Source organism: Polypterus senegalus, chromosome 10, assembly GCF_016835505.1.
Source record: "Polypterus senegalus isolate Bchr_013 chromosome 10, ASM1683550v1, whole genome shotgun sequence".
Lineage (NCBI taxonomy): Eukaryota > Metazoa > Chordata > Cladistia > Polypteriformes > Polypteridae > Polypterus > Polypterus senegalus.
Window position 1 is genome coordinate 128,876,437 of NC_053163.1, and position 25,148 is coordinate 128,901,584.

The 25,148-nt window shown below is 38.5% G+C and overlaps 1 protein-coding gene across 8 annotated transcripts in view; it reads right to left on the reverse strand.

Moving 5' to 3' along the window:
* Window positions 1-25,148, reverse strand: part of mast3b (microtubule associated serine/threonine kinase 3b) — a 198,735-nt gene that overhangs the window by 15,523 nt on the left and 158,064 nt on the right. For 5 of the 8 annotated variants that reach the window (XM_039766609.1, XM_039766604.1, XM_039766601.1 and 2 more), the window contains 7 exons: window positions 23,224-23,325; window positions 21,918-22,040; window positions 21,612-21,727; window positions 18,496-18,650; window positions 14,387-14,589; window positions 13,625-13,828; window positions 13,244-13,470 (listed from right to left, as the gene is read on the reverse strand). In XM_039766609.1, coding sequence (XP_039622543.1) covers window positions 13,244-13,470; window positions 13,625-13,828; window positions 14,387-14,589; window positions 18,496-18,650; window positions 21,612-21,727; window positions 21,918-22,040; window positions 23,224-23,325 — 1,130 coding nt within the window. The remainder of the gene's footprint in view (window positions 1-13,243; window positions 13,471-13,624; window positions 13,829-14,386; window positions 14,590-18,495; window positions 18,651-21,611; window positions 21,728-21,917; window positions 22,041-23,223; window positions 23,326-25,148) is intronic. The other 3 variants (XM_039766608.1, XM_039766607.1, XM_039766603.1) reach the window with 3 other exon arrangements.

Here is a 25,148-nt window from a genome sequence, read left to right on the forward strand (position 1 = left end):
CTCAGCCTCCCATCGCTTTTTAAAGGCTCTATTTTCAGAATCAACTTTTCTCTCCAGCATCGTGTGAGCTAGCTTCGCAATAACTTGCAGCATCATAAGCTAGACTTGATTAACGCGGTAAGTGTCGCAAGGCAGCTGAAGCGCTGCATTATGGGATCTGTAGTTTATTGTGTTACCAGCGCTTCATATACCTGGGCAATTAATAACAATAATACAGTATATAAAATGATCTCGGGCGGATATAATTACACGCCGGGCCGGATGTGGCCCGTGAGTTTGACAAATATGGACTAAATAGAACTTGAAAAGATATATTTTTTGAAATGTGATCGCGCAATTCAGATAGAGTTGACGCGCACTACAGCCTGCATCCTCCCTCGCTCTTACTTTTTTACCGTTCATCTAATGAATACACTGAGTATGGCTTTACCAAAACAATCATTGATGGCGAATAAAGTATCCATTATTCGAGTATGTAGATCGGATATATATATACATATATATATACCCGCGTATCGCAGCTGAGAAGTAGTGTGTTAAAAAAGCTAGAAAAAGAAAAGGGAACATTTTAAAATAACGTAACATGACTGTCAATATACAGTATTTGTTTTGTGAGTGTTACTGAGTGTTGCTGTCATCAAGGATTTGATTATCATTATTTCTTTCAATCAGGCTCGTATTTGTAGGATGTGTTGTGTTCAAGTTACATTCCGTGTTTGTCAATCGTTGTAAAGATGACAGGTTTCTTTCATCGATTCGTTTCTTACTGCATCAATAAACAGCTCGTCTTCTTCTTTATCTGAGACCTGACACACTGCATGCACGGGTTTTTTTTTACACTGTCTTCCTTTAGCGGGACATTGACTTTTCCACCGTGTGCTTTGTTTCCGCAGTAGCTGGATTTATGAATATGCTTATCAGGCGCTTCATATTTTTGCTGCCTTTTCAATTGTGTAATTGGTTTTGTTCAGCTCTTTGGAACTGTTGCCTTTTATCTCTGCACTGCGTCAGTTCACGTGAGCCGCTCGGTGTACATGCATCGAAGGTTCCCAGCTGTGCTGGTGCCATCTCGTGCTATGTCCATGGCTGTATTTAATGTTACCTTAGTCCTGGCACTTAAAACTTTCTCTCGCAGTTTCGCTGAGTTTGTGTCAAACACCACCCTGACCATCTCATCTTCCTCTCCATAAACACAGTCCTTCACCCGTGAATATTTAATGGGAGTTTGCTATTGGATTGCCGCTGACGGACGGCCTTATATGGGCAGGCACTAAATTACAAACGCCAGCAGCAGCCTGTCTATGAACTTAATTTAAAGTGTAGGTTTACATCGTGCTTTGTTTCCGAAGTAGCAGAACTCATGAACATGGTTGTATATGTCACTCGCTCGCTTCTTATTGTTTCGCTGCCTTCTCAATTATATAATGCATGTTTTCTTCAGCGCTTTTTGGAGGTCTTCCTGGTTTTCTATGTACTGCGTGATTACGTGGGAGGCGTGATGATGTCACACGAAACTCCCCCACGGCGTTCAAGCTCATCTCCATTACAGTAAATGGAGAAAAACAGCTTCCAGTTATGACCATTACGCGTAGAATTTCGATATAAAACCTGCCCAACTTTTGTAAGGAAGCTGTAAGGAATGAACCTGCCAAATTTCAGCCTTCCACCCACACGGGAAGTTGGAGAATTAGTGATGAGTCAATGAGTGAGTGAGTCAGTGAGGGCTTTGCCTTTTATTAGTATAGATATACATACACGCACCAGTGGCGACCACTCTAAGACTACAAGGGAAGCTCCGCTTCCTCTGCTATGTCAGAAAATAAATGCTCATATATGCACTGTCGTATTTATATTGGTTTTAATAAAAGTGCGCTAGAACGCGTTCAACTTCATGACTAGCTCGTTCAGAATCAGGTATTTATTGTAGATTGACGCGATTTTCTTGTCATACATTTCAGAGCAGCACAGGGTGTTAAACCCTCCTGAAGCCCAGCTTCACTGGAGCTCTATGGGCAAGCACAGAGGAGCTTTTTTCACTGCAGAAAAGCTGGACGGTAATTGGATAAATGCAACAAAATCGTCACTTACAGGGAAGCTCAGCTTCTCTGGGAGTGAATGGAGCAGTGGGCGGGCCAGGACGCTGGGCTGCTGCATGATGATTGGAGGAGCTGTTTAAAGGGCGGAACCCCTTTTTTGATTGACAGCATGTCTTAAGTATACATCAGCACTACAGAGATTCGAGTTCAGTCCCATGCGGATTTGCAGGTGAAGTCGTAGGATAAACTGCTGTACTCTGTATTGTTTGCTGGTTATATAAACCATTTTTGTTTGTACAAATCATTCTATAAATAATAATAAAAAAAAAAACATTATAGCGTTCTTGACTTTGCTCCTTGTTTCAGCATTGTAAAAAAAAATCAGGAAAAACCAACAGGTCTTTTCAGCTCTCCTGGTATGACAAGGTGAATTGGCTGATTGGAAGTGGTGTGACAAAGAAAACGTACTGTTGGCCATGCCTCTTGACGAAACCTTCTCAGGGAACGGGATGTGTTTGGTCAAAATGTGGGTTTTGGGGATCTGGGTAACTTTGACAGGGCATACAAAAGGCATGAACAGTGCAAAGAACATGTGAGTTCATGTGCAAGGTTAAGTTGCCTGGGCAGGGTCAGGTTTTAACATGCAATCAATGAAGGTCTTCGCATTCAGGTGGCAAAACAATGAAACAGTAAAAAAAAAAAAACCTGGGCCTCCCTAAACCGTCTAATTGATGTGACTTCCTTGCTTGGCTGTCAGGAGCTGGCATTCAGGGGGCATGATGAAAGTAGTGAATCAGCAAATAAGGGGAATTACAGGGAATTGTTTTTACAGAAACATTAGCTAAATATGACTCTGTCTTGGCCACACAATTTCAGTCATCAGCTGTGTTTTCTGGTATGTCCCACTCAATCCAAAATTACTTTCTCTCTGCTCTCGAAGCCACTGTTTCTGATCATATAAAAGGTGAAATTCAGACTGCTCCTTTTTTTGCATGGCAGGTGGATGAAGCAACTGACATATCTTGTCATGCCCAACTGTCTGTCATTGTTAGATATGTGGATAGTGCAAGTAAAATTCAAGAGTGCTTCATTGGATTTTTGGATGTGTCAGGGGGTCGAGATGCTCAGTCTGTGTTTGAAGTTTTAAATGAGAACATGCAGGGCTACAGTTTTAGAGAAAAACTTGTGGCACAAACCTACGATGGGGCTGCTGTCTTTGCTTCATCTCTCAATGGCCTACAGGCCAAAGTTAAAGTAATAACCCCTAGTGCAGTGTTCGTGCATTTCTATGCACACAGGCTGAACCTAGTGTTGTCCCAGGGTGCTAAATGCTCACCTGAGTCAAGAATATTTTTTGCATCTCTCTCTGGGTTCACCACATTTTTTTTTTCAAAGCTCACAAAAAGGATGTCTTTTCTTGAGTCTGCAGGGTCTTCAAGATTGCCCAGAAACGCTCCTACTCAATGGAATTTCACATCACGGATAGTGAGCACTGTGGCAAACAATTATGATGGCCTCCTGCAGACCTTTGACAAGATTACCCAGGATAAGAGCATGGATGATGACACATTAGATGCTGCTAAAGGCTTCATAATGAAACTGGAGGACTTTTGAGTTTGTGTTCATGTTGTACACATATGAACAAATATTCTCTGAGACAGATGTTGTCTTTGATATTGTCCAGCAAAAGGCTATGGATGTTCTTTACTGCAAAAAAGAATTGGGTCTCTCCTTGCTTTTGTCAAGGAGAAGAGGTCAGAGGAGGCTTATCAAGCAGTTTATGCAAAAGCAGCGAATCTCACATCAGACCCTCGAGATGAACCTATTAGAAAGCCCCATCTGTCACAATTACAGGATCCCCAGGACCGTTACAGAAATTTGTACATGGCCATCCTAGACAATCTCATGGAGCAGATTTCTCAGCGTTTTTCAAAATTGGAAAGCATGAGCTTCTTAGAATTAGTCAATCCAGGGAAATTTGATGAAATGAGACAAGTGTTTCCAGAGGAGGCATTTGAAACTGTGCTGAAAAGTTACGGCCATTTCTTTGACTCAGGGAGACTGAGATCTGAACTTCAAGTACTCAGGGTTCCCACTCTTTTTAAGGAATCATTTTCCAGGACATTTCCAGGAGCTTTTTCCAGAAATTCATGACAGGATCTGGTCATACAGTCATACACTTTAGTCGCAGGCTTAACGCCATTTTAATTTCTCTTTGATTATGCAGGGACTAAGGCCGGAGTTATACTTCACGCGACGCGACGCATGCTGCAGCGGACGCTCCTGCTACGCAAGCGTTGTAGTGTTTATACTTGCGCGTACTTTACGTAAATCTGGAGGAATCCACCAGGTGGCAGTGCGAGATATTATCGCGGTGAGAACATGTTCGGCTTTTCTCTGTGTTGTGAATTGCCTAAAACACCTATTAAATTCCGATAACACCTTACCGCAATATCTCTGAAAAGGATGTTTATTGATTAAATCCATAAATCCAGGGATGTATGTGTCCATTCCAGGAAGCATTGGGCACGAGTGAGAAACAGTCCCTTGACGAGGCTTCAGCTCATCGCAAGGTGAATACAAGCACACATATACACTAGCGTCATTTTAGCGGCACCAAATTCCCAAATCTGCATATCTTTGGAAGGAAACCGGAGCACAGTGTGGAATACAAGCAGGAAACACCAGCAACATAACTCCCTGCGAGACAGCAGTGCTATCGCTCCGCCACCGTGACACCCCAATGTGTGTAATTATTAACAGTATTCATTATTTAAATGAAATTATATGTAAAATGTAACATACACATTTTAATGCATTTCATCATGAAAGTGATATCAAGTATAAATCTAAAGATTCTAAATGTGCAGAGAATTGGAATATCATACATTTAAGTTGTTCTGTTTGGTGATCTATTGCTGCTGAAGCAAAATGCCGACATACAGATGCATTCGTGGTGCTTTTATATTCAAGCGTTGCATATTCCCAATCGTAATGACACGATACATTTTAAAAGTCTCACATACCATCTTTTGTGCCATCTATTTTTTATTGTTTTACTTTACCTGCTGTCAGGTCCAAGAAGCTTGTAGCGATTAAAAACTGAGATGACGTTTACGACCGCCTGCTTTAATGATAAAGTAAACTACGAGGTTAAAGTGGACATTTCGAGATTAAAGCCGAAATTTCCACTTTAAACCACAAAATACACTTTTTCACTGTGTCCTTTATTTTTTTCTCAGTGGCTCAAATATAACGCTATACATTATGTTGCTGTTGTTATGTTGCAAAAATTAAAAAATAAGACATATATAAATGACACGATACATTTTAAAAGTCTCACATACCATCTTTTGTGCCGTCTCTTTATTTTTTTTTTTTTGCAACTTCACATCGGCTACATAATGTAGAGCGCTGTATTTGAGCCATTCATCAAACAACAAAGTGCGCACATCGATCCCCGAAGGATCTCCATAGAGGCTTGCTGTCACATGTAGATAGTAAACAGAGACTCTGACGTCACGTTCCGTCTTTTAGCACACTGCGCCCCCCGACTTTTTGCTGGTACTGCAACTCGCGCGCAGCGCCGCTAATTTCTGAGGACCTGCTCAGAGGACGCGTGAAATGAACGCTCTTGACGCGTGGCAGCCATGATGCGGGCGTGTACGCGTTCTGACCGTGAAGTATAAATGAGCCCTTAGTGTCACCGATATGCTAAATTACATAAAGGCAACACCAATTAATGCACTGATGTATAATGGAGTTGTTTGACCTCTTTTTGTTACACACTGTTTTAAACTGCTAAACTCTTTTAAAGAAGTAAATGCCTCTTGGATTGTGGAAAACTATCCAAACACTGACATATACTGAGCAATTCCATAATGTTCAGTATAGAGCTGTTAATCACACCATGAAACAGGCTACCATAGTGACCTAATTTCAGTAAAAGTTACTTGCATATTACATATTATGTCATTGTTTGTATCAAATAAATTTATGTACAATGTTTGTATTAAACAAAACTGCATAAAGCCAATTTATTGCTTATATCATGTATATGACGCCTATAACACTAATATATGCAACAATTGGCACGCAACAAAACAAAGTCAGAGTTAACTTTCAACTGGTAGCTTTACTGGGAATATAGCAGCTGTAGAATTTGCATAAGTCATCGACAAAGATTATAATAAAGAACTTATCTTTGTGGGAAAAGAAGCAAAATACATCCATTTTAAATCATGATAGCCTTGCCATCAATTCCTGAGTTGAAAACTTGGTTAAACTAGAAAGAATACTAGGAACAAAGGATAAGAGCCTGAACTCCAGTATATGGGAAAAAAAACAAAGTCATTGTAGTGTAACCTATGAAAAAGGCATCTGGTGTAGGCCTAGGTTTAGAAACAATGCTGGTGTTGCTCCTTGAGGTCTGATAAAACTGCATCCAGACCGATGACCTCTTCCTTTTTTTCAGCAACACTTTTACGATAGGCATTAGATTTTGTGAGCAGTGTAAAGTCCCGTTTTCTCTCAGCCTTCTCAGCCATTGCATCTGCTTCTTCTTGCATTGCCTCAATGCTAGTGATTATTTTCTGTCTCTTTGCTGCCACTTTTGTGATTTCAGAGCGGAGCTCTTCTCTTTGCTTGTCATTTTCAGTTTCCTTTTTCTTCTTTTTTTCATCATTAAGGTATTGGACATATCGCATCCTGGCATTTCTGCAATGCTGCAAGAGGGGCTTTGGCAATACTCCATCAAATGAGCCACCAGTCAAAGAATCTTGGATTAGGCGAAGAGACAGAGTCCTTCCTTTCAGATTTGTAACCAGCTTGTCCTTATTCACAGAGTACCCTCTTTCGACCGCTGCTTGCCCATGTGACAATGTGAACAAGTCTTTCATTGATTTCCACAGAATTACGTACTCTGCTTTGTCACCAGCAAATCTTCCCATGAATGTGTCCAGCCGACAGGAGTTACTTTCTATACCCTTGAAATTCCTCCTTATGGTGCTGCACCATTTCAGTGAGGAACATCTTGTACTCACTCAGGATTTGGTCACAGTCCTCTGCTGTATGCCATTTGGCGTTAAGAAGCAGCTGTAAGAGCTTCTCAAACATGGAGATGGCACGCCTTTCATCGTTGATCATAGTTACTGGATCTAGGAAATGCCTTGTGCCTTACTGCTGCATAATTCAAAGGGCATTTGTCCAGCAGTTTCTTTGCTGTTGCGGACAGGAAGGCTACACATTCTCTCCAGAATTGTTGACCCGGCAGCGTTTTTTCAAGCAGCTTCTCTGAGGCTTTCTCAAGAGCTTGTTTGGTGGCAAAGCCAAGATCCACCTCTTTCAGTGGCAAATGGAGTGTTTTGTCCAGTACATCAATTTTAAGCATTTGGAAAGGTGTTTTGATGTTATCCAGTACCTCCCTCTTCATAAAGAATGAAATCAAATTCTTCACAAGGGCCTGAAGGTCTTTAGCCAAAAATGGCATCATGGGGACATCAGTCTAAAAAGTCTCAAGAAAAGGTTTCAGCTGTCTTGCCACATAGGCAAAAAACTGTAATTTTGCCTCAAAAAGGGGGTCACCAACAGCCTCTCTGACCACAGTGTATGATGTTGACGTTGGCATTTTACTCTTTGTCAGTTTCTTGTAATTGTCGACAAATATTTCAACATGTGACCACATCTTAAGTGCTCTCTCTGCCACTGGCAAGTCCTCCACCCACCTGTGAGCACAGAATTTTAGAGGGAATGTTGATGTTTTGGTAATTTCAATAAAGTCATCAAGTCTGTCTGGTGTGTCACGAAAAAGCTGCCAAAGGGCTCTTAGTTTGTCACCTATCTTCCATCCACTTTCCTTCTCGCCTTGTTGGAAGCTTCCATGAACTGTATGAAGACCACAGGTTCCTAGGTTTATCAAGCTTCTAATATCTGGGGCCTCCTTAAACCTGTCTTCTTCAAATAATCTCAAAAATTTTTTGTTGACACTTGGGCCATCCATCTAGATTTGCAGGAGCTTGTTTGGATCAAGTGGAGATAGGGAAACTTTAATGCTCTCAACAAGCTTCTCTGATTGTGTGTGCCCTAGAAACTGGGAGTCAAGATAATGCACAACTACCTTTTCTTCATTATAACTCCAGTACGGCACAAGCACATCCATCTGCTCGTCTGTGTTATTTTGTTGAGGCATTCATCAAATGAAATGGTATAGCAGTTGGACTGTCTAATGTCTTTCACTAGCTTGTCTCTGAAATATGGTGCAAGGCCAAAACACATCAGATACACTGCTTTTGTTGCACCACATGAGAATTTTTGGGCAATTTCACTATCTGGAAACATCAGGTGAAACAATTAACCCATATCTGAACAGGAATTGAAAGAATATTTGGAAAGGGCCACTTTAATCACCCAGCGGATCTCTGCTTCTAAAACAGCTTCACTTGAAAAATGAGCTCCGATTGTGGGTGTAGCTTGAGGTGGAGTTACAGAAGTTGATGGCTGGACCTCGCTGCTTCCTTGACTCTCTGATTCTGCTGCCTGTCTGCTAGCTTCAGAATTTTGGGGGGTGGGAGATTGATTGATGAAATCAGTCATGCGTGGTCCTGTGCCTTGACTTTACATGACCCTCTTGTGTCCCTGTGTCCTTTGGCATGGCTTTTAACAGCAGAAATGCCCATGTTGCCTACATCAAAAGCTTTCTTGCATATCTTGCAGCATGCCCGATGTACAATATCTGGCACATGTCCTATCCAGTCCCTGAACTCAGGATTTATCTTCCATTCCTCAAACGTACACCTCCTTGACATGATTCTGCTTTCCCTCACTTCTGTAATTAGAAATACATTCTCTAAATTAACCATTATAGGCTACTATTTTTCTTGCAACACTGCCTATTAGTGTCAAAAACATTAAATACAGTAATGTACAGTGGTGTGAAAAACTATTTGCCCCCTTCCTGATTTCTTATACATTTGCATGTTTGTCACACAAAATGTTTCTGATCATCAAACCATTTAACCATTAGTCAAATATAACACAAGTAAACACAAAATGCAGTTTTTAAATGATGGTTTTTATTATTTAGGGAGAAAAAATCCAAACCTACATGGCCCTGTGTGAAAAAGTAATTGCCCCTTGTTAAAAATAACCTAACTGTGGTGTATCACACCTGAGTTCAATTTCTGTAGCCACCCCCAGGTCTGATTACTGCCACACCTGTTTCAATCAAGAAATCACTTAAATAGGAGCTGCCTGACACAGAGTAGACGACCAAAAGCACCTTAAAAGCTAGACATCATGCCAAGATCCAAAGAAATTCAGGAACAAATGAGAACAGAAGTAATTGAGATCTATCAGTCTGGTAAAGGTTATAAAGCCATTTCTAAAGCTTTGGGACTCCAGCGAACCACAGTGAGAGCCATTATGCACAAATGGCAAAAACATGGAACAGTGGTGAACCTTCCCTGGAGTGGCCGGCCGACCAAAATTACCCCAAGAGCGCAGAGACGACTCATCAGAGAGGTCACAAAAGACCCCAGGACAACGTCTAAAGAACTGCAGGCCTCATTTGCCTCAATTAAGGTCAGTGTTCACGACTCCACCAAAAGAAAGAGACTGGGCAAAAACGGCCTGCATGGCAGATTTCCAAGACACAAACCACTGTTAAGCAAAAAGAACATTAGGGCTTGTCTCAATTTTGCTAAGAAACATCTCAATGATTGCCAAGACTTTTGGGAAAATACCTTGTGGACTGATGAGACAAAAGTTGAACTTTTTGGAAGGCAAATGTCCCGTTACATCTGGTGTAAAAGGAACACAGCATTTCAGAAAAAGAATATCATACCAACAGTAAAATATGGTGGTGGTAGTGTGATGGTCTGGGGTTGTTTTGCTGCTTCAGGACCTGGAAGGCTTGCTGTGATAGATGGAACCATGAATTCTACAGTCCACCAAAAAATCCTGAAGGAGAATGTCCGCCATCTGTTCGTCAACTCAAGCTGAAGCATTCTTGGGTGCTGCAACAGGACAATGACCCAAAACACACCAGCAAATCCACCTCTGAATGGCTGAAGAAAAACAAAATGAAGACTTTGGAGTGGCCTAGTCAAAGTCCTGACCTGAATCCAATTGAGATGCTATGGCATGACCTTAAAAAGGCGGTTCATGCTAGAAAACCCTCAAATAAAGCTGAATTACAACAATTCTGCAAAGATGAGTGGGCCAAAATTCCTCCAGAGCGCTGTAAAAGACTCATTGCAAGTTATCGCAAATGCTTGATTGCAGTTATTGCTGCTAAGGGCGGCCCAACCAGTTATTAGGTTCAGGGGGCAATTACTTTTTCCACACAGGGCCATGTAGGTTTGGATTTTTTTTCTCCTAAATAATAAAAACCATCATTTAAAAACTGCATTTTGTGTTTACTTGTGTTATATTTGACTAATGGTTAAATGTGTTTGATGATCAGAAACATTGTGTGACAAACATGCAAAAGAATAAGAAATCAGGAAGGGGGCAAATAGTTTTTCACACCACTGTACAAAAATGTAGGCTAAATAGAAATACTGATCCAATACAGATTTTCTGTAGGCTAACTGTGGTAAAGTTAATGTGAAAGCATACCCATATAATTCCTCTAGAGGGAGTTAACGTTCTGTGGAAAAATGGAAGCAAGCTAGAATAAGAAGTTGAGCCAGGAGCTGTTAAGCGAATAAACGGCACAAGCCAAGTAATATTTACTGTGTGGCGATTGCTCGGCTGCAAGGATATCACACAAACCTACACAAACACACAAGAACAGGCATTTAGATGTAGACTTGAAGTAGCCTAAGCCCTATTTGTTTTAAATGAAAGCTGTAGCTCTTAGTCTAATTCTTTTTAAGACTGTTATTGTGTTCGTGCTGTTTTACGTTTGGTTCACTGAATTTATTTGCTTAACAGTGGGACCACGTAGGCCTACAAAATGATTTTAGATTGATTAATCAATTTCCTCCGGGATCAATAAAGTATTCTGATCACCATCATTAGACAATTAGCACTATACAAACACCTAATGGGAATTGCCATTAACAGGCTAACAGAAATTAGCATCACCAATTTACTTGACATGTTTAATATGCGACCTGGGTCCACATCAGACGGTATGAAGTAACAAAACTGTCAGTTGCACCATATGCACTGTGGTCATACTTGCAGTCATGCACTCAGCAGAAATTTCAAGTGATAAACTGATGTTCTGTTGTTTTCTTGTCAGCTACTGACAAGCTAGAGCAACGAGGGTCAAAACTCAAATATAATTGCCTATACATGTCTCAGTAGGTGGAGACATTGCGCAGCAGAGGCCACAACCTAGCTCAGCATTCATCACATCTAGACTTACGAACAGCAAGCTGTTTCAAACAGAAAAATTAAAAAGCAAAAAAAGAAATAAAATTCCAGGACAAGAAAGATTATTTCCAGGACATTTGGCAATTTCAATCAGTTTCCAGGTCATTTCAATGATTGGAAAATAACCCTCAAAATTTTCAGGTTTTCCAGGATGCGTGGGAACCCTGAGTACTATATACAGATCATGACTTACAGGGGAGCAGGGGTAAGCTGTGTGATTTCTTGGTATTTTTTAAAGACATGGAGTTGGATAGTGCAATGCCTCAGCTATACAAGCTGTTGTCGTTAGTGGCAACAATTGGCGCTACATCAGCAGGTGTAGAGAGGAGCTTCTCCTGTTTAAAACGGGTCAAGTCATACACCCGCAACACAATGGGCCAAGATCGTTTGAGCAACCTTGCTCTCCTGGCCATTGAGAGGAAACTGGTTAAGTCCCTGGAAAAGACGACCAACTGGTACAACAGAGTCACAGACCATTTTATGCAAAAGGAACGGTGGACAGAATTGACGTACAAATAACAATGAATTTTATGATGGAGGCCTAATATGAGCTTCCCCTGTTTCAAAAGCTAGCAGCCGCCACCGATTTTATATATATATATATATATATATATATATATATATATATATATATATATATATATATATATATATATATATATATATATATATATATATATATATATATATATATATACACACACATATACATATATACTGTACATATATACAGTATATATACACACACACAGCGGAGAAGTAGTGTGTTAAAGAAGTTATGAAAAAGAAAAGGGAACATTTTAAAAATAACGTAACATGATTGTCAATATACAGTAATTGTTTTGTGAGTGTTATGAGTGTTGCGGTCATCAAGGATTTGATTATCATTATTTCTTTCAATCAGGTTCATATTTGTAGGATGTGTTGTGTTCAAGTTACATTCCGTGTTTGTCAATCGTTGTAAAGATAACAGGTTTCATTCATCGATTCGTTTCTTACTGCATCAATAAACAGCTCGTCTTCCTCTTTATCACAGACGTGACACACTGCATGCACGGGTTTTTTTTACACTGTCTTCCTTTAGCGGGACATTGACATTTTCCACCATGTGCTTTGTTTCCGCAGTAGCTGCACTTATGAATATGCTTGTATGTATCACACGCTTCATATTTTTTTGCTGCCTTCTCAATTGTGTAATTCGGTTTTTGTTCAGCACTCTTTGGAACTGTTGCTTTTTGTCTGTGCAATGCGTCAGTTCACTTAAGCTGCTCGGTGTACATGCATTGAAGGTTCCCAGCTGTGCTGGTGCCATCTCGTGTGATGTCCACGGCTGTATTTAATGTTAGCTAAGACCCGGCACTTAAAAGTTTCTCTCGCAGTTTCGCTGAGTTTGTGCCAAACACCACCCTGACCATCACATCTTCCTCTGCATAAGCACAGTCCTTCACCCGTGAATATTTAGCAGCAGTGTTTCTATTGGATTGCCGCTGACGGACGACCTTATATGGGGCAGGCACTAAATTACATGGGAGGCGTAACTCCGCTTCCCACAGCCATCGAGCAGAAGTCTATTATAGTATATGGACGAAAAAATAGGTTCCAGTTATGACCATTACGCGTAGAATTTCAAAATGAAACCTACTTAATTTTTGTAAGTAAGCTGTAAGGATTGAGCCTGCCAAATTTCAGCCTTCTAACTACACGGGTAGTTGAAGAATTAGTGATGAGTGAGTGAGTCAGTCAGTCAGTGAGGGCTTTGCCTTTTATTAGTATAGATAAGCTCATGGTCTCCTAATTCCAGAAAAGGGGCATCCCAATTTACTTACCCAGACCATGTGGTGCACAGTATAGACATCACTGTCACCCATGTAGACCCGGATGGCACGCAGTGTAAAGCCGTACTTCTTTCCAGAACTGTGGATAACGATAGGAGGTCGAAGGCTGCTGATACCAAAACAGAGGTCACGGCTGGGTGAAGAGTCTCTTGAAGATGGATTGGATGACAAGGAGCGTGGAGAAATAGGACTAGCTAGAGGTGCACCAGACATGTCATCTGGAAAACAACAAGGTGAGTAAATCTGTAAGCATTAGAACAGTTGCTATAGTGTAATGGCTGCAATGAAATCGTAACATTCAGAAAGAAAAAATCCTGTAACACTGAAACAGTGGATACTCAGAACATCCAAGCAGAAACTATATGGTGATACCTGTGGTAATGATGAGAGAAAGTGCTGAAACAGAGGCAGACTTAGGGACTCTGCCAATAGGAGACAATTTTGGCTTCTCTGGGGTATCTAGCTGCTGGTATCCGAACCTGCGGCCGCTAACTGGGTCTCTGGGTGTTGAATGCTTAGTCCCGGTGCTGTTACTTCTTAGACGGATGCGCTGAATGCTGGATATCACAATATCTGCTAAAATGAGATGAAAACCATGCTAAAATAAGAGAATCTTCTATGATTTGGCATAGGTAACTAATTTATTGGGACTGATTAGTTAACAATACAAAGCAGCAAATGGAAACAGGAGTGGAAATGAAAATGTGAATAAAGAGTGCTTAATTGGGAGAGAAAAAAAAAGTTTTTGTATCTTTTTTTGTATTAGGCAGAAATAAACTCGCAATTTTAAATCAGTTCTGTGCAAGGATGTTATGGTAATCTTAAAAATTATTAACTCTTCTCCAGGCAGCTGTGAAGTGCACGACCATATCCATTACGATTATTAGCAACAATTTAAAGTTTTAATATCAAGATCATTAATACATCCTTACTAGGCCCATTATTCAGTTTTAAGAGCTCAGTGGCAATGAAAACAAGCAGATAATGTGGGAAAGATGTTGAACAGCATACATAAACACGTATATATCTTAATGGAAATGTACATAATAAATTAGGTTCTCTCTACTCTACCTGGCTCATTAAGCCCTAATTGCAGCATTATCCCTACAGCTCGCATAATGGACAGACCTGTACCTGGCAAGGCTGCTGCCTCATTGCCTCCATCTCCATGAGTGAACTGTGGTCTCTGGCCCTCTCCCAGCTTGCTTTCCTCACCTTCATCCTCTGTGGAGAAGGCAAAGCGTGGCATTGTGTCCAGGCTGTGGGTACTACTCTTCACCAATGTGCTGGAGCTTCTGTCAGGCTGTGAAGAGCTTGAGGAGGCTCTTGGTCTCCATCTGGGGGCAAAAACAAATCTTCAGTCTACATCCATTAGCACCATCACTATGCACACCTTTTCTACAGTTTGCACAGGTTAACCCTGGCTGGCATGAACAGTCCCCATAATCTATACTGGGATGAACAGCATATGACTCTTGGATTTCTGTGCCAGTTGTGCACTGCCCATGACTAGCAATGAGAGAGAAATCGATCTTGCAGCAAAACGTTTTTTTTTTTGTATTGCAAAAAAATTAACAAACAAAATTTGTGCCACTAACATAGCAATATGGTACTTAATTCATATCTAGAAGTGTTTTTATTTTTCTAATTCTACATGATTCTGTCTTTCTTTTTAAAAAAAAAAAAAAACAACAGAAAAGGTTACACTCGCTTGTAGTCAGCTTTGTGCATAGAAAACACAGCAATGTGAACAATACATTGTTTTGGCGCATTTTTATATGGAGATATACACAACATCTCACATTTTTAAAAATAATACTATACTCCTTATTGGTGGGGTGAACAAGAGGCATATAATATAACTGATTTATCTGTGTTGGTCAGCAGCAGAAAAATATGCAAGAAAACTTACTGTACATGTGTGAATGAGGCTTTAAAAGGCAAAAATTCTTTACTTTCCACTCCTAAGCAATCTTTAGTTTCAGTAATGCAAAACTGTATGCAAAAAGAAACACTGCTGTTTACTCACTGTCACCTATGATATATGCCAAAGCCAACCCCAAAAAAAAAAAAAAAAATCACCACACTTCATTTGGTCCTAAGGGTAACCCTCAAGAGAGATGTTATGGAGAACAGGACACAGGGGTCAAATTGCTACAACATATTCAGTTTAATGAATAATCTTGCAAAAAAAAGCAATTTTAATAGGAAAAAAATTATATATACACAAGGTGTGCCAAAATGAAGTACAACATTTCTCAAGGTTAAAATGTGAGGTAGAGGCAGCCGAACGGGTTGGGGTAGGGGTCCTCTGACAGGCGAAACCAACCCTAGTGAACTTCATCCGAGACCCCTGCACAGTGAGTGTGTTACAGTTTGGTGCGCCATTGTAGAATTTGGCAATGTAGGCCCTTACTTTTTTGAGGAGGGGGGAGAAATGGTCCCCGTTACTTTTGAACGTTACGTTGAAATGCCAGAGAACTTTCTGCAGCCCCAACTGGAAGAAATGGGTATGGTGAATGCCTGGTTTTAACAGAATGGAGCAACAGTTCATACAGCATGGAGATTTATGCAAGTTTTGTGGGAGATGTTTCCGGGGAAGCTGATTTCCCTGCGCAGTGATGTCAGGTGGCCTTCACGTTCACCTGATCTCTCTCCATGCAATTTCTTCTTGTGGGACTCTCTCAAGTCAAAGGCATAACATACTGACCTCAAAACCTTGAAGCCCAAGAGGACATTATTCATCATGAAAATCGCAGCTATTCCACTTGAAATGGCCAAACGAGTCATGCGAGTACTCGAAGAGTGTATCGCTAATGATGGCCACTACCTTGAAAACATCATTTTCAAAACACAGTGGGAAAAAAAAAATCTATTTTGTATACCTTTTCTTGTGTCGTAATGAAATGTATTTTATCTTGTAGTGTTTCTGTAGAAACAATGTACTTCTTTTTGGCTCACTCTGTATATATACACACACACTACTGGTCAAAGGTTTTAGAAACCTCAGTTTTTCCATTTTTTCTTCAAATGTAATGAGCTGGAATCTAATAAATGACCCAAAATGGTGAAAATGTAAGCGGTAAACTGCCAGAGGTTTAAATTTAAAGTTTAGGTTAGCAAATAATGAAAACAAAAAAAGGAAATTTCAGAATATTACAAATTCAGCCTTCTTTAAGGAACTACTAATAGGATACAACCTACAGATGTTCTGCAGCAATTCAAGTAAATTTTGCATTGCAGGTTAAAGCAAACACTTTGCACAGGTGTCCCAAATTCTGTTGATTACTTCAACATCCTTTGTTTGTCTTAAAGCAAAGTTGGAACAGACAGTGTTACTGCACCTTCTGAAGTATTACTTGGACAATATTCCAGTAATTATAGCAAGAAAATGACAATTAACACAGAGAATTATTACCCTTAGATCTTTCATTTAGAGAAATGTCTGTACATTACACTCCCCCTTTTAAATCTTTTTACATTTTCTAAACTCAAATATAATGTCAATCAAAATGAGTGCAGATGAGGGTCCTCACCCATCACATCACGTCCAAAGCTCAGAAAAATGAGAGAACCAAATGGAAGAAAACTAAACAATAGAAAAAAGGAGAAAAGTGTAGATTTCAGAATACTGAAATTATGAGGGAGATTTGTCAGACAATACAGAACAATCAGATGCCTAAATAAGTTACTGCAGCACATGCACAGGAAGATGCTCACCAAAGTCAGCTTCACCAGTCAGACATCCAAAGAATCTGCTGCAGCATGAGCACAACTAGTTGCTTGGCAAAGGTAGCATTGTCAATTATAAATCCAAAAAATGTATATTTCATTTTAAGTTGTTCTTGTATTTTACAAATATTAATCTAAAACTGAGTAACAATCAGCACCTAATTTTACTTTCATTATTCATTCCATAAAAAATAATTCAACATGCATTTTAATACATTGCTTCTGTAAGTCACACTTGACGTCCATGTCAACTAGAAAGGTAATTAAGAGTCTAGTGCGTCTAGTCAAGTGCAGATACAGTAACTCTTTTTGGGACAGAGCGTTCAAGCTTGAGATATCATCATCATGCCAACGACAATAGATATTAGCAATGATCTCAGTGACAACCATTAATTTATGTTTCCCAACCTGGGAAGGGTCATATGGCCAAATGCATTATCCATCTCTACCACTTAACAGTGTTAAATTTTTCACAACTGGAGAACACTCAAGAAACTATACACTCAAGAAATTTGCCAACGATCTTGGAAGTAAACATACCAACAGATTCATTTAAAGAGCAGACTAACATGCTCTGAGAAAACTAAAGACCTAAAAGCTATCAATATGGTAAATGTTACATTTTATGATGCTGCAATCTGAAAGAGACACAAAAGAGAAAAAATTGTAGTTTTTATGGAGGGTTAGCCAGGTGCTCCTCTTCAAACAGAACATGACAGCATGTTTGTCTAAAACAAATCCCAGCAGATAACTGCAATGACCTCACATAAACCACCAAGCACAGTAATGATCAGGTGATAAATTCGACTCTTTTTAAAGACACAGTATCTGGACACCTTACAGTTATTGAGCCCACTATAAACTCCTCTTTATATCAGAGAATATTAAAGAAAAAAGTTGAGAATTTTTGTCTGACGGCCAATACCTGGAAAAAACTTTATCATGCAATTGGACAATGATCCCAAGCACACTTGCAAATCTATAATTAAACTGTAGATTTAATTGGCTGAAAAAAGAAAAAGGCTTAAGGATGTTTAAGTCTAAGTCAATAAAAATATGTTGTCTAACATCAATGATGGTCCTACAGGCATTGAATCATGGTGGGAATCTTTTCCACACATGGCTTTAACATAATTGGTTGTTTTTGGATAAACAAACATTGTAAAACACAAATCTAATGGGTTGTTTGTCACCCGTGTTTACATTCATATAATTGTAACACTTAATGAGAACTGCTTAACGGTCAGCTCCAATATCCCCCCAGTCACCATTATATCACAGACATGGTTTTCCCCCCACCACACAAAGAAACAGCAGTAAAAATGAACAATCTCCTTAGTTTAATACTACTTACTAACACTACGTGAAGGAAACATTTTTGCAGAAAATATTACATAAAATGGACACTTAAACTGAAAATGTGCAATACACATTGTAAAGATACATAACAGAAACAATCATAGGATTGTAATTTCTTATAATTTTTGCCTTTTATTAATCCATCCTCTTACCGCTTTTCACTTCCCTGTCCCCGCACCATGTCTTCGCTTAAGCCATGAGAAGCCTGGCTGTCCATTCGGTCACACTTGTCCTCACTATGGCTACGTTCTGAGGGAGAGGAACTGTGGCTCAAAGGGTTTGCCAAGTGCTCTGAGCTGCTGTAAACCTGAAATAGAAAAATTAGTTATTCAAGGATGACAGAGAGGAATCAGAGGACACACTAACATTTTGACCAACGTTCTTATACGATTGCCATTACACGAGGGACCTGAGAAAAAGAGCAAATAAAGGAATAGTTTTCAGCCTGGTCCCAGTCTTGCTCCTGGAAATTTTCAGCCTGTTTGCAGCAAAAATGAGCATGTTCACTACATATGTTGATTATCCCAAGATGAAGCCTAACTCAGATAGAAGCAGCACATGAAAAATCCTACCCTGGAAAGATACACAATACTTACGTTTTAGTAAGAAAGCCTAATTTAGACTAAAGAGACACATTAGTGCTGTTGGATTGTTGGTCAAGGCCTATAAACAATTTTTCCTGACATGCCATTAAGATAAGATTAACTAGGATTGACACGAGACTTTATTTATTATTCAAGTATTGCACCTGGCAGCTAAACAGGCAGAGTCATCTGTTAATCCAGTTTACAGATTTGGCGCAAAACTAGTAAACAATGGTTTCAATGCAAGACGTTGCATAGAATGTGCACACATGCTTATTGATTGCATAATAAGGCCTTTTTTCATAAAGAACACTTTATCAAGTTAAACCATGCAGGATTTTTACATGATTGACATTACTCACAAAATCTTACAGAAATTCAAGCCCTGAAAGTCAAGTAAAAGTTTTGCTCATGTTTAAAATTTCCTAAACAGTCTTGAAAATTTTCACTGTTAAAATATCTTATGTAGATATTTATTCTTAAACTAGACATTAAGCCCGTAGTGCATAAACATTAGTAGGAACAGTCTATATTAAATGGCAAGGGACCTTGTATGTGGCTGTAATATGCGTCACTGTATTGTGTGTCTTTAATTTTCTCTCTCAGTAATACTGGTTTGTATTTCCGTAAAATGCCTGTAATTTGGTCAGACAGTAATACAGTGGAACCTCGGTGGAATTGAAGTAATTTACCCCATAGGATTGTATGCAAATACAACTAATCCGTTCCAGACTGTATGAACTGTATGTAAATATATATATTTAAGATTTTAAGCACAAATATAGTTAATTACACAATTGAATGCACAGCGTAATAGTAAACTAAATGTAAAAACATTGAATAACACTAAGAAAACCTTGAACAACAGAGAAAAATAACACTGCAATAGTTCGCTATAGCCTTACTAATTCGCTTTTTTTTTTTTTTTATTTATTAATTTTATTACAATCAATACATAGCAATCAAGTTTTTACAAAAAAAAAAAAAAAAAAAAAGAATTATGCTAAGAACAGATCGATCCCCACCCTTGAGAGAGGAAAAAAAAACTTTTTTAATGAGTTTTAAGCACAGGGAAAAAAATGAACATTTGAAAAATCCGTAATCTAATAAACATCCAAGTCAGTCTCTCTCTCTCTCTCTCTCTCTCTCTCTCTCTCTCTCTCAACACGTGCCGTGTGGCCCCGTGCATGCGCACTTCACCAGAAGACACACTGACACGGACACCTGGACGTACACAGGGGTTTTATTAAAGAGGATGACCATTTTCATCAAGAACTTGTAAGAGTGTCCTTTTCTATCTGAACACTGTATCAAATTTCTTTTGAGTGAAAAGCAAAATGGATAATATATAGCAAATAAACAAATGGAAAGGATTTTGTACTTTCAACCCCTAAGAAATATTAAAATTGTAAACAATGCTAGAGGTGAATTAGACTATACAATGATTTGGGAAATAAACTAAATTAACATAGAGAAACTAAAGGTGTGAGTGTGTGAAACTTTACATGCAACTTTTCCACACTATTACCATCATGTATAATATGCGCAAAAGTTCCTATTTTCACATTCATGACAAATTCATGAAGAAAATTAAGAAGAGCACATACCATAAAAATACCAGGCCTGTTGCAATATATGACCCCGGTAAAGACAATTAACAAAAGGCATGGCATTTGAGGTGCCACATTTTTTTTTAAACACATTTGACTGCTAGACCATTTATTAACAGGACCCTGTTGTACAGGTTTATGCATATAAAATAAATAATGAGCTTTAACAAAACTGGAAAGCAATGATTTTATTATCAACAGTAATTCTGTCAAAAATGTCAAGAAACTTAATTTATTTTGACCAGCAACTTGACTAAAAGTCTGCAACTAAATGAGAGTCCTTGGAGGATGACAATATGCAGAGTGCAGGCTCCATAAATATAACACATTTCTTTGCGCCATCCCCACTTGTTGCACACAACACATGTGGTAGTTGGTGATTGCGCTCAATAGGAAGTAGAATGTTCATGTAGTGCTGTCCTGACAGTCATGACAAGTCGGATGCCATGTAATAAAGGAACACCTTTGGTACAAGTATCCACATCAGTTCTAAAGACTACAGATTCCACACCATCCAACTGATTGTTACTATCTCGATTACTGTCATTATCAGCAAAATATTAATCTTGAAACAAATCTAGTTGTTTCAAAACATTAGCAGCTTTACACCTTTTTTATGACAACATAGCTACCGATTGTCTGTTCATAATGAATTTCCACAAGCTGTTGTGTCAAAAAAAAAAAAAAAAAAAATTCTATGGCTATCCAAAAGATAGCATCACTTATAGTGGATAATGGAGATGTGGCAGCAAAACTCACCAGCAAGCTGGCTGCATCTATAGTGGTTGTACTGCATACTGAGTTATAAGTTAGATTTTTATGTCATGCCATAAACAGATTCAATGAGATATGACTTGACTCATACCTCGCTTTGAAAGTGCTAATTATGTAGAGATTTTATTGATTGCCAACAGGCACCTGAAATAGTGAGGAGGTAAACTTTCAAAATAAACCTGTGGGGCAGCATCGTAACTGATTTGTAACAGTGGCATAAGCACTTATGTCTACATAAACTTTCAGTTTATAAGAAAGAATAATTAACATGATTTAACAAGGAAGAGGAATGTGTTGTACCTTACTAAAACGGTGTGAACAAGAAGAGAACTGGCGAATTTCCAAAGACGATTCATCTTCATTGGTCTCATCGTCATCATCCTCAGAGGCCAGATGGTGGTACCTTTCTGAGCGAGCTGTAGGAAACCAGACAACTTGAATTTCAGCATCAAGAATGACACAAAGAATCAAACCAAAAATGGTAAATTAATGCAATTTGTGTCAAGTATATCTCAAGGGTGTCCTAACATAATTGGGTCAAGTGTTCAAATTTCACCCACCCTTTACTTTCAAGAGAACAAGAAGCAAACTCAAAAAATTACTTACTATCAAAATAACTGGTATCATCCTCAGACTCCAGCTGAGGGATAAACTCAGCTTTTTGCCGCAGTAGTCCATTCCAGTCAAGACCAGAGAAGAAGGGGTGCTGCCGAACCTCACAGGCTCCACCTAGAGTTAGATGAACAAAAATCTGATACTATATTCCAAGGCTTGCAAAATGAAGATGTATCCTAACGGTTATTCAGTAAATTGCATGTTATTGCATATGACATGCTCATTTTGGCAAAGAGTGCAACAATTTAAAATTACCAAAGGGCTACATCATTTCTAGATTAGTTGGAAATGTCACTACTGGTTAAATGGATGACCTTGAGCAGGTCTCTCAGTCTACCAACACTAGCATTGTATGTTTTTCCCCCCTAAGTTGTCATGGACAACCCATATTGGACAAGTGAATTAATCCTTTTCCTCAGTAAAAACCAGGCTCGCCACACTTACAGTGAATGTCATTAAATTTCATACAGATTTACTCATGACAAACATGAAAATATGCGGTGTGTATGAGGATATTTCCTAATGTAAATTTGGCAAATGGCATCTCCCAATCATGCTCTGAATAAAAATGTAGATTTTGTTAGTAGGTTAAGATTCTCTGCAATAGGTTGAATCCTCATCCAGGGTTATTTCCTGTTCCCGTGGGTCTGGAAAGGGGTCATTACTCTTAACTGGAAAATGGACGGATAGGAGGAGTTACAAGAGTTGTAAAATAAGCAAGATGAAGGCACATCAGATGTCAGGGATGGAGGGAAAAAAGAAATTCTCCAAGCCAGTGGAACAAGTTAGCAGACAACCATGTGTAATTTACTGTCAGATGTTCATTTTCAATGAGTGGGCATCCTCCACTTAACTATAAAGTTGTGAATAATTTTCTTGGGTTTGGTATACTGTCATGCAACACCTATTTGTTTTAGAAGTTGAACATTTCAGAGAAAGTACAACTAACAAAACAACAAATAATTGCACTCATTAATTAATAACTGTACTATTAATTTCACAAATAAACTATGAAAACATTTCATAATGTTTAATATATTTTCAGTAAAGAACACATAAATGAGTCTAAGGATGGCAAAAAACACATCTAAGACCTTGTTTTTCATATTATCAATACGATAACTCAAATTCAAACAATATTTACCACATATGAATCTTTCTATAGAGTACTGAACCCAGGTTCAAATTAAATCCATTATATTTTATCAGCTTTCTTTGAAACCATTTAGTTGAGAAATAATCTTCTTTAAAATTGTGTATACAATTATGCTGCAAGACTGCTCATTTTCAGCCTCACCTGTCCCAAGGCGTTCTAGTGGACTTTGCTTCAGCAAACACGTGATGAGGTCTTGAGCATCAGTGGGGAGGACATCTTCACCATCGGGCCACACAATTTTATCTGTGACAAAAATAAGGAATATTTTCAATTTCTGAAATTGATTGTAAAACTTGTCTACTAAGATTTCCATTAAGTGCAGCAAGATTGTGGCACATTCCATGTTCCTTTGAAAACAATAATAAAGCACTGTCATAGTGGAAGGTGATTGCTATACCATGTTCAATAATCAAACATAATACACTGACAACAGCAGAGGTAAAAATCAAGTTGTAATCAAGTTTGGCAGGGAATTTACTGATGAAGCGTCAATGAAGATTTTACAGTTATTAGTTTACTACTGGAAATTAGAAAATGGAACATTTAAATAATTTTTTATTATTTTAATTAATCATTGGAATTCATCAAATAGTATAGAAAACTCTGATCATTGATAGGGTTGGCTAATAGAGGGTTTTTAAACACTAATACAATAAACTATCACAAGCAAAAAAGCACCATACGGACTAGAGATCAATTTCTCAGTTCACACAACTTTAAGAAGTAATTAAAATAGAACAAGCTGTACGGTTTGTTACCTTGAAATGCAGCCAACATATAAAAGATTCTTATCTAAAATCTATAGAAGCTGTTGCTTTAATTCTGTTTATAAAGTTATTTTTTTGCTATTGCAACATAATTATATACAGTGTCCTTAATGTTTGGGGCAAAGACATGTTTTTCCTTGATTCACCTCTGTGCTCCACAGATTAAAATTAAAAATCAAACAATTTATATGTGATTAAAGAGCATATTGCAGACTTTAATTTGGGGGTATTTGCATTAATTTACATTGAGTTATAATTTTGAACTGTGCAGCAGAGGGTTAAATCAAGGTAAAAACTACTACTGTAGCAGACATCTTATTAATATGTAATTAAATGTACTCTAGCTAGATATAAAAGTTTTGCTTTTTTGGTGGTGTTAAATAGCAGAACCTGTCCACTAACAATGTGGTCATCCTCTCAGTTCACCTGACCCACTAATAATGTGGTCGTTCTCTCAGTTCACCTGACCCACTAGCAAGGAGAGAAAGTCTTTACTCTCATATTTATTCTAATCTTAGCTCATAGCTTTCTTTGACCATGATGTGTGGCACTACACAATAATTTGAAAGATAGCCAGTAGAATAAAGAAATCATGATCAATGAGCAAACAGTCAGTGTATGCTATTAAGATGGACAGATTAATAAATAAAAAAGTATATCTGAAGGAACACACACAACTTTCTGTAACATTCTTCATAACAGAGGTGTCAGTATAACACACAGGAGCATGCCACTTTTAAATAATGCCTTTAATATGACATTATCAACAAGCACTGGAACAGTAATGTGCCTACAGTGTAAAACATGACAGGAAAAAAGCACAAATATAAAAACACAAATAAAATAGCTAGCATAGCACCCCTCAAACTTTTTATATTAGTGTTCTTTTGTTTATATGGTTTACATCACACAATGAATGCAAGATGGACCAACAGAGGGTCCTTGAAAAGCAATGAGACAACATGGTCTATTCTTCGAAGAAGTGAAAAGTAACCACCACAAAGAAACAGAAATGTCTCTAAAGAACAGTTTCTATCTCCTGTCACCACCTTAAAATTGTAAGGAACTTGATTTCTCTCAAAAAAGGCACCAATCAACAGCTTTGCATCTACGAGGAACTGAGCCTCCTTTTATAAAATTGAAGGTAAGAGAAGGAGCCAAAGGATTAAAGTTGCACCGCTAAAGGATGGCAAACACTGTAATAAGGTAAATCTTTTGAAGTATAGAAGATAGTAATGTAAAAATCACATACTGTAACAACTAGCATGATCACTATACACCGCAAGCACACTGTATTCA